General features: G+C 38.8%; 1 protein-coding gene across 1 annotated transcript; it reads right to left on the reverse strand.

Moving 5' to 3' along the window:
- Positions 1-1,326: 1,326 nt before the first annotated feature.
- On the reverse strand, positions 1,327-10,761 carry LOC113964952 (exosome complex component RRP43-like). The gene is made up of 11 exons (XM_027677725.1): positions 10,726-10,761; positions 9,054-9,090; positions 8,381-8,444; positions 7,218-7,291; positions 6,630-6,675; positions 5,555-5,660; positions 5,422-5,467; positions 5,073-5,169; positions 4,375-4,495; positions 2,006-2,112; positions 1,327-1,545 (listed from the first exon to the last, which is right to left on the reverse strand). The coding sequence occupies exons 1-11, from the start codon at positions 10,740-10,742 to the stop codon at positions 1,430-1,432; spliced, it is 831 nt and encodes a 276-aa protein (XP_027533526.1). The 5' UTR covers positions 10,743-10,761; the 3' UTR covers positions 1,327-1,429.
- Positions 10,762-10,874: the final 113 nt, after the last annotated feature.

The raw sequence follows: 10,874 nt of genomic DNA on the forward strand, positions 1-10,874 counted from the left end.
AGAGTCCAGATCTCTTCGGCCTTGCAACAGCAACAAGCCTTGCAGCAGCAGCAGCAACAGATACAAGTAATCCAGCAACCTCACTCTGACAAAGTTTAAAAAAAAAAAAAAAAAAATACAATTCTTGGCTCCAAAATCAAAAATCTTGCCCTTTTGACTTCTTTAACTAATGTCACTATGGTCACAAATTACAAAAAAACTTGAATTCGGCAAACTATCATGCAAGATTTATAATCTGTGGTTCTCTCAGCTTGGAGCACTGAATTTTTATTCATTTAAGCCATCCACCTTCCTGATTTGCAAACATTCAAGGGGTGCTTGTGGCACTTATCTAAATCAGCTCTAGAAGGTGCCAATAGATTTTAAAATGGCATGAATGTAAGCACCTGCAAGTTCAAATGTAGCACTGCTACAATCAGTACATGGAAGCAACAGCTCTGCAAAGCATTCCTTTTACCATTCTGTCATCCAGATGCTTTTAAAAAAATTAAATTAAAATATTTTAATATTTTTTCAGTACACAGTCTCCTCTTTGTAATATATACAGAAAATACATACGATGCATACACTGAGAAAGTATTATATTAAAAATGCACTGTGTAACCCAAACATTCACAGAAGTTGCTGAGTTGCTGCAGTTACTGCAATGAAGAGAAAGGGCAAAAAACCAAAACAGGGCACATACACATATAAAATGTTAGCTGTGCCCTCAGCAGACTTCTGTGTCCTGGGTGCTGCTTGACTGTACCCATTGCCCCAGTACATGGTGTGTTCCTTTTGTCAACTTGGTGCTTCCTCATTTTTCTACTTTCCCCCTCCCCCCCACCTTCCTCTCATTCTTCCTGACATGAAAGCTTTATATTCAACACTAGCAAGATTTTTCTCCCCCTTCTCCTTTATGGCAGCAGTTTTGATTCTTGTGGCATCAAATGGCTATGGCAGCGGCAGCAACACAAGCAGCTCACCCGCATCATCAACAGCATTCAGGCAGCCACTCAAAAAGTAAAAGAGGCACACCGGCCCCTCCAAAATTATGAGATTTGCCTCCCCCCCAAAAAATTGATTCAACGGGGATTTTTTTCAGATTAATAAAGAGAAAGCTTAAAGTTAAATTTGTGGGTTTTATTACTGGTGGGAAAATTAAGTTTTGACATTTTGGAAGCCAACCCTACAGAACCTAGAAATCTCATCTATAAAGCAGCTAGGATCTGGTTTCCTTAAGTTACTTAAATTTTTTAACAGAATGTTTTATCTTGTATTTTTTACCATTCAGCAGCATTATACATAGAACAAGGGTGAAAATCATTTTAGAAAAAATTATCTTTGTAAAGGTAGTATTGGTATTTGTTTATTTCGTATAAAAGGTTTGTGAACACTGTAACAAATACAATTTTTACAAATCCATTTTTTAAAAGATCTCTCCTTTTGTTCACTTGGACATTATACTTTTTATTACTTTGTCAATCAGCTTCTTTACTTCTTTATGTCTTGTAATTGCTCTGGTGATACAGTCCTGAAGCTTGGCTCCTGTAAGAGGACTTCCACCTAAAAATTAAAGGGAACAACTTGATTTTCTGCTTATACTTCAGTTATGTATCTCTAAATAAGATACATAACTCTTATTCCAAATAAGAGTATTAATACAGTAATTCTCATGACCAACACCTTTCACCTGGGGGTCATGCAGCTTTCCCAGCTCTAGCCTCAGGCAAAGGTAATGGAAAAAAAATAGAGTTGTAACAGAAGACATGCTTAAAATCTGTCGTCTGCTGCACGTAAGTCAAGCTGTGACTTCTTGTTGAACTTTAGTCATCCCACCATCTTAAAAACTAATTTCAAGAGCAAGTAATTTAATGAGTATTTGAGCAGACACTCTGTTACTGTAAAGCACCCAAATCTTACAAAACAAAGCAGATACATAGTCTTTTCTTGACCTAAATGTTATCATCTCCATAGGTTTAATAATAAACTTATATGTAATATACTGTAATAAATTTGGAAGTACCTGGTTTATGGACAGAACATAGTCTCCCTTCTTCATCAGTGACAATGGTTACTGTTCCAGTTGCTAAATCTTCCTCTTCAGCAGTTGGATCAACAATGAGTAATGTGCTTGTGAAAGAAAAACACGTGCAGACTTGTTTGTACATATTGCTCCATTAACATTATTGTATAATACAGGTAACATTCATTTTTACTGTAGTCTTACAAAATACTTGTAGATGGATTTAGTGCCCAGGCTGTTTTCTTACCAAAGTGGACTGATTTAAAAAAAATTAAAAAGTCAAAAAATATGGGAGATTCCACATAATCAAGTGTATATGTCAACTGAAAATACAGCTTTATGCCTAAAGTTTCCTAGATTTGTGACATCCGTGTATTGCAGGAAAATGCCACTAAACTGCCATTTGAAGCATGCAGTCGCTCATTGTGTAGTTACACAAAGACTGGTATGGGGTGTACCCTGCACTAATCTCTACCAGTCACCTTAATGCAAAACTCATTTCCAATGGTAAGTTCACCAAAGCAGTTCTCAGTCTCTTGTCAGAGAACTCTAACATCACTCAGCCTGGGGATAGTTAAAAAATGGATTTACAGGGTCTTTGACTGTCCTTAAGGCATACAAAATAAACTGTCATACATCACATGATGCATATCTTTGAGAGATTAAATACTGTTATTTTTGAACCATTTAAGTTAAAAATGGAGCAAAATCAATGGAAAAAAAAGAGGATCTAAACTATAAGCCAACTTCATTCAACAAGAAAACTTGAACTTAAAGCTGAACTTTAAAACCTCACCAATATTTCAGATTGCCATTTAATAGCAATAGTAACAAAAACATAAGTCCTTAGCTACCCTGTACAAAAGTGCTGCTTTTTGAAGTCTAATACTGTGACACATTAGCCCTTTTTGTGACGCAGTGACACATGAACAGTTAAAAGCATCATTTATTTTTTATGTACAAGTCAACACCCCAGGAGCCAGCTGTGGAGCTGCACCACATTCTGCACCAGCGCTCCTCACCCATGGCCACACCACCCAGCAACCTACAAATCTTATTTATTTAAGGAGGGCTTTAACACAGAACAAAAATGCCTCTGAATGCCAGAGTATGTCAAGCATTTTATTTAAAGGGCTGTGTCAACAGCTGTAGAAAAACTAACAAATCAGAATTAAAACAAATAAACCAACCAATCACACAACATAGGCACATACCCCCTCGATATTTAGTTTTGGGAGCTAAAGGGAGACTTAATTAGCTTGTTTGACGCAACAGTTGATTTCAGTGAAGGAAACAAAGCCTGAGAGACATGCATAGAAAGCTTTCTTACAAAGGCAATTTTTTTGTCTATATGTAAGTAAGTGTGATTTGTGTGTCTGTCCGGTATGTTACCCAAACTCTCTCAGTCTACATCAAATTTCAGAGCCATCAGAACTGGTATTAAAGCAATTAACAGAGGCACTCTAAAGCACCAAAAAAATCATGTTCTGATTCATTTTGGTAATCACTTGGTCAACATTTGAGTTTATTGTTTTCCCCACCCTCTTATTTGAGTGAAAGGCCCTACTAATCACTTCGGTGAATACAGATTAATGTGTCATAAACTACCAATGTCTCTAAATAGACCTAAATCTTAAATAGTACAGTAAACACTGTCTTATTTGTCATTTTCTACTTTCAAATGGATGCCACCAGAAATGACTGCATTTCTTATAAACAGCAGCAGAAAATATCCTTAACATATACGGACTAACAAAGAGCCAGTAAACAATTTCAAGTGAGGAGTAAAATGATCAGATGGGATTATTCTGAAATCTCATAATTCAATTCTTTCCCTACATGAACAATGACTTAGGAGTGCTGGTCATACTTCACCTTAGGTAATTATGTGTCAGTTATCCAGAGGTTATGTTGTTCTAACTAGACTGTCACTTCTTAGTTCCTCTGTTGACTGTATCCTTAGTATAAGCTGTTTGAAAAGTACTATCTTTTATATCAGTTATTTACAAAGGCTTCTAAAACATTACTTGCATTGGTAACATTGTTTCATCTCATGGATATTTCAAAAACCTAAAACAATACCTATCCCTGTACTTTTAAGCATATCTTTTAGGTTGGGAACCAGTTCAGCTTAAAGTCACAGGAAGAAGCTGTGTAGACTGTTTTGTTCTGCATATTCATTCACATCACAGAACTACAGGTCAGTTCAACAAGAGAGGCCTGGGTATAAAACGAGTTAAACAGCACTGCCTGAGGCTGCACACTCATCACTAGAAGTGCAGAAGCATCACTGCTAGCATCCTCGGTCTTTAACTCAAACTTTTACAGACACAGTTGTTTCCATAAGTACAAAACAGTTATGAACTTACTCATCAAATATAGCAAACGATGTGGCAACTGGATGCTTTCTGATAGTCAAAGGACTCTTCTGTTTTAAATTCACTTCTGATAAACCAGTTTCTTCATTTATAATAACCAATGGCAATTGTACTGAAGAGATGAAAAAATTACAGTGGTCTAATATTAAACATTGCTGGGGTTTGCAGGCCTAAAGATGTCCAAGACTACTGAAATATTTAAGCTGCCCTTTTAACCCACCAAAAATCAATCAGAATAGAGTTTTGGTTACGTTAACAGTACTCTGCACAAAAAAAAAAAATCTCAATTTCAAGCAAAGTATTTAGCTTAGGACTACCTGTTCAAGGAAGTATTTGATTTTTCTCCTCAAGGTAACAGAAGCACTTATCCTTACACAAAAGCATTTTCTATTTCCAAAATGCTATGCAATTAAAATAGTTTGGAGTCATATTTAACAAAAAGTATTTTTCCCCCAAAAAGCCTACTGGGCATATAAAAACCAGGAATATAGTCTCTCCAGGTGTTACACACCTATGGCACCCATACCATCATTTCCACTTTGCATTTGAGTAATTTAGCATTCAAATGACAGGAAACAAACAGTCCTAACAAACTGTGAACCAGTTACCTATTAATCATGGTTCACAACTAACGCATTTCTCCAAGCAACACTAATCAGAACATGTCCCTTACTCTAAGGAAGACTTACCATTTTTTAATGCTGCTAACAAAGCAAAGACACTGGCATCCAAAAGGTTTCCATCATAGTCCAGACATATGATATCACAGTATAACACCCAAGCAAGCTATCAAAAAAGGTTTGCACACGTGAGACATCACAGCAAATGGTGCAAATAGACAAGAAAATTCTGGCCACATTGAGTAGAAATACTTATTTCAATCATGCAAATTTTTTTTACACTTCAGATGTAAACCAAGCTACAAAGACTGAAAAGCAAAACAACAACAAAACAACCTATAACCCCAAACACCTTCTTTAACATCTCATTACTGAGATCTTATTAGTATTCCCCTCTTCATTTTGATATACAACTTACCTTGCCATTTGCAATACACAGATCTTCTTTCACTATCATCTGTGAACTAAAATAACATAAGAGAATAAGCCAGAAAACAGAAAACTGTCTTGCAGAGTTGTCTGTGTTTTAAATGCACTATGATGGTTCTTACTTTTCAATCACATCTGCAATGAACTGGCTCGCTGCTTGAGCCTCTTCACCAGGTGGTCCGGAGCGAAACCTCTCTGAACAGAGGGATGGCAGTTCTACATTTGGTACTAGGTATCAGAAAAGCAGGCAATGGGATATCAAAAATAGATATAAGTAAACAATCACTCTTAATACCATTTTATGTACTTCAAATGCAAGGCAAGACCAAAAATTTTTCAATCAAGCCTCCCTACTCCTTTCAAAACTAAAGTTACGCATGAGTTGGTTTTAAAGAAGTTGTAGTACTCTGTATTTAGAAACTATATATTTCATGGTAAAACACATAATCCCAACTACCATTTTCTGTTTATAATCCTGCTATGGCTATCATGACCCCACACAAACTCATTTTTAAGTGTTAGGCACTCTTCAGTAGATCAAGAAACAGCAGTATTTTCATCCCACTGCCTGACTTGACTGGTATGCTGTCTGTTTTTCATCAGTCATTAAAAACTGAGGCTTTAGACTTGAAGCAAAAACATGCGTAAACATTTGTGAAAAAAACCCAAGCTCACTGAAAATAACATACTTTGGAGATGCCCTGCAAAAGAGGGATTTGGTCTAACCTCTCAGTTCCACAAAACTATTTTATTTCCAAAGAAACTCCAAACAGGAGCAGGGAGGTACCCCCAGGACTTTAACAGTTTTCCAAGAAATAAACAGGGTTTATTTCAGTGTTTTTAAGAGTTACATTTTTTGTCTACTGGGACTTCAAAACAGAAGTTAACATGCCTTTGTACAACCGTGCATGCCACAATCTTTTATAGATTAACTACCTTCCCCCTCTTAATATACACACTTGCCCCTGCTGCAGGTCTGTTTCCAGCCTGGCCTGGAATCAGCAATAAAAAAGTAGTTTTACATGGAAAACTCAAGAGCAGAGGGCATTCTAAAATTTCTGAAGTACCACTGCCTAGATGTCAATTTGGAAATATAATTTTACCAAATCCATTCTTTTAAGAAATCTTCCCAACACAATCTGTCATTACAGCCTCTTAACTGAAGCAATACAAGACCTGAGCAAGATCCACACTCACCAATAAACCCTTTATTAGCAGAATCTGCTGCAGGTGCAGCAAGTTCCTGGAGAAACAAAAAAGACAAGATTTTCCAGCTATTCTATATACAGCTAGTCATTTTCTTGAAAGTTATCATTACAATGAGATTTACAAAAGCCATTTTTAATCAGTCCTTGTCTGTAAATTTCCTATGGAAAAACTCAGTACAGGGGCATGCAGTGATTTGGCTCATAGTTCATGGCAGGCCAGCAGTAAAGTTGAGGCTACAAGGCACTTGATAGTCCAGCCAACTAATCCCCAGTGCACTTATTGATCAATATTCAGTAACTTTTCAATTATATACCTTTTATCTAGAAATAACAAGGAGTTTATATTTGTATACATCTTTTCCCATACATGATGGGCACCACAAAAAATACATGTTCTCAGACTACACAGGTAAGATTAGGTAATTAAATTCTATATTAACTTTCACGTCTGAAAATAACTGGTGAAAGACTGTAATTGTGTCTGATTGGCACATTATTGTAACTCTGTGGGCGATTCATTCTAAACACCAATGCGCAAATTCTGCTAACAGATAAATTAAAATAAAACCAACCATACCGCTTTCACTCCACAAATCACCGTAGTATTTCCTAATTTCACCAGGGCAGAACCATCTGCAGTTGTAATTGAACCTGAAGAGAAAAAGTACTGTTCAATAAAATCTATTTTTCATTCAGAGAGCATTAATTAACATCCACCTTCACAAAGCGTTAACTTTCCATCACTTTATACTAAACAGAGGATAAGCAACGTCTCAAATCCAGAGTGGGACAGAATCTCTATATTAAACCATCACACAGAATGACTGAGGCTGGGACAGCTGGAATTCATCTGGTTCAACATCCCTACTCAAGAAGGGCCACCTAGAGCTGGTTGCTCAGAACTGTACCCAGATGGCTTTTGATTATCTCCAAGGAAGGAGACTCCACAACTTCTCTGGTCAACCTGTGCCAGTGCTTCATCACTCTCAGAGTAAAGAAGTGTTTCATCATGTTCAGAGGGAACATCCTGTGTTTCAGCTTGTGCCCATTGACCCATGTTCTGTTCCTGGGCACTAATGAATGGAACCTGGCTTTGTCTTTCCCACACCCTCCCTTCAGGTATTTATAAACATTGCCCGGCATTGGACACAAGACTCCAGGTGTGGCCTCACTAGTGCTGAGCAGAGAGCAGGATCATGTTCCTTAAGTGCTGGCAATGCTGTGCCTAATGGAGCCCCAGATAACATTGGCTTCTTTGCAGCAAGGGCACATTGCTGGCTCATTTTCCCTCTGCTCGAGGCAGGTGCCCACCAAGCTCAGAACACAGCAGAAGCCAGGACTCAGTGTCCCTCCCACAATGCTCAGGCATCAATTTTGTGCTGGTCAGTGTATGCCTTGTCGCTGCCTTCAGCATCTATAACATATGCTGCTGACCTTAGACAAAGACAAGATTCCACAACCACCTAAATTGTGCTGCACATACCTGGACAGGAGCAGACCCGAGTAATTACACTGTGCACATTAGCCCAGGATCAGGACTGAAAACAATGTTAAAGTATATTACTGTGCCATGCATTCTCTTTCATGCTTACTGAAATGGTAAATAAAAATCCTTTCTCTTCCTTGTTTCAAAGTAAGAACCAAGAAAACCGATTAGCAAGTCATAAAGGCCACTATTATAACCTGATATTAATAATACCTCCCCCATTATTATTATTATTATTCCAAATAAGCACTTGCCTATGTTGACAGTGGTTGCTCGGAATTCACCTAACTCCCTTCCATCAGGTCGACAGTTCTCTTTCTAAACAAAAATTACAAAGTTCAAATTAGAAAACATATTTTATTAAATAATACATTAATATTTATGCTATAGGAGTTGATATAAAATAATATTCTCTTCTTTTTAGCAGAAATATACAGCCTCAAAAATGCTAGGGAAAACTTGGTCACACTCTAGTTGGTTTTTCATCAATTGATGAAAATTGATGTGGTTCTAGGCCTGCAAAAAAATCCCCGATTTTTAAAATTTATTATAATTTATTTAGAAAATATAACAATAAATGGATTGTCTCAAAGGTAAGTATTACAGGCTAGATTCAGAACACCATCCATGAATGAATACTCGTTGGTAACTTAAAATGAGAGTTTCCACCTGTCTGCACTGTTAAGGTTTCGTAGGCAATTCCCCTCCTCCATCCCCACCTAGTGGAGCACTAAAGAGAGTGAACTAAAGCAAATCAACACCCAAAAACCCATAACATTCAAATACCATCAGGTAGAAACTGCACAGTACAAGAAAGACCCTTAAGTTAGAAATTGAACAATACTCCATCGTGTTAGATCTGAAGAACCACAAGAAAGAAAAAATTCATTATAGGCAATTTATACAGGCATCTCATGTTTTACTCACCAAAAACCTTCTGTAATATTCCAATGGTTCCACAGTTCTAAAACAAATAGAAAGAGAAGTTCACATGCAAGCTCTTGAGTAGGCAAGAGATAGCAAAAAAAAAGATAAGCAAGCACTAACCCACAACAACAAATAACTGGAGAATCAAGATGCCTAGCAGTATGGCAAAGCAAATGCTAAGCAAAGCTGCTTAGCAATATGGTTACGGAAAGATGAGAAAACTCTGAACTGATCTGTTTTCCTACATTCAGTTCGAAAATGCTTCCTCCTTACAAGGAACCTGTCTGCACATATACCTAACAAACACTACTAGCTTTCACCTCAGTAATATTAGTTATAAATCAACAGAAGTGTTTACTGAACAGACGGGTGTAGAATGGTTTTCAAGAAATGCAGAAAGCATAATTTTATAACTGTGTCTGAAATATCTGTTAGTTCAAGGACTGCATTCAGATGTACAAAATGGTATAAAACAATTTTAAATCCTACAATTTTTCTTAGAACCTTTGAGAAAATATAAAATTACAAAATATGCTTCGTGCAGTGCTTCAGGTGAGAAATAATTAACACTTATTATTAATTACATGCTACTACCAGTGTTTGTGTATTAGTATTGTAAGCAAGGATCATTAATGTAAAAAACAACCCCATCTTTTTTTTATAAAAGTGTTCTTAATACTCAAACAAAGCAATCGCAGTTTTGTTAATATAGTGCTTCTGAAGGAAAAACCAAGAAAAGATAAATGGGAAAAGCAAGTTTTCCAAATGCGAACTAACATACAGAGATATCACAAACATAAGGGCAAGCATCAATTAGCTCCTGTTGGCTCCATATATGTTGGTCCTGTACTACTGGTTCTCTGAAGCTCAACAAAACACCTGTTCTCTTCCAATTCATGTAAAAGCACTTGCTAAACATTGTTTTGCACATTTAAGACATAAATACGGAAGCAAGAACACTAGAACAGGTTGCCCAGAGAAGCTGTGAATGCCCCATCCCTGGAAGAGTTCAAGGCCAGGTTGGATGGGGCTCCGAGCAATCTGGTCTAGTGGCAGGTGTCCCTGCCCACGGCAGGAATCAGGTGATCTTTGAAGATTCCCTCTGACCCAAAACATTCTACTATTCTAAAACGAGTAGTTATAAATGAGAAGCCACTGAATTCCCTACAGTTTTAATCTCCTTGTAATGCTATCGGCTGTGTCAGGTTTAGGGTGGATATCAGGAAAAGGTTTTTCACCCAGAGAGTGTTTAGATGGTGGAAGACGTTTCCCAGGGAAGTGGCCACAGCACCAAGCCTGACAGAGTCCAAGAAGGTTTGGACAACGCTCTCAGGCACGTCGTGTGACTCTGTGTAGGGCCAGGACTTGGACTTGGTGATCCCTATGGATCCAACTCGGGATACTCTGCGATTCTGTGACACCAGGCCACATTGAACTCCGCACTTTGCCAGGCCTTTTCCCGGCTGGACACCTCTTGCTCGCTCAGCCCCCTCCCACACATCGGGGCCCTGCAGGCCCCTCAACACCGACCCCATCCCGCTCCTCTCGGAGAGGGCGCGGGGGGGGCCCAGCGGCCCCGCGGGGCCCGGGCGGCGCTGCCGCGATCCTCGCGCGCGAGCGGGACCCCCGGAGCGGGGTTGGCGGGACCGCGGCCACCAGGCCCTGCACTTACCTGAACGCAGCTGCCATGGCGCCGCCGCCCCAGATGTTGCGCTCCCTGGCGGCAGGCTCTGCAGGCGGACCGGCCTTGGCGGCGGCGGTCATATCGGCGGCACTGCCGGGGCCCGGCCGCGAGGGGGCGACGGCGGCTTCCGGCGGCAG

The sequence above is a fragment of the Neopelma chrysocephalum genome, unplaced genomic scaffold (genome assembly GCF_003984885.1).
Source record: "Neopelma chrysocephalum unplaced genomic scaffold, ASM398488v2 Primary Assembly neopelma1_43, whole genome shotgun sequence".
Lineage (NCBI taxonomy): Eukaryota > Metazoa > Chordata > Aves > Passeriformes > Pipridae > Neopelma > Neopelma chrysocephalum.

Excerpts from the sequence above, each read along its gene's own strand:
- LOC113964952 (XM_027677725.1), bottom strand. Across the intron at positions 6,676-7,217 it reads TGATTTGTGGAGTGAAAGCG|GAACTTGCTGCACCTGCAGC; the intron begins GTATGGTTGGTT and ends TTGTTTCTCCAG. Across the intron at positions 5,468-5,554 it reads ATTGCAGATGTGATTGAAAA|TTCACAGATGATAGTGAAAG; the intron begins GTAAGAACCATC and ends ATGTTATTTTAG.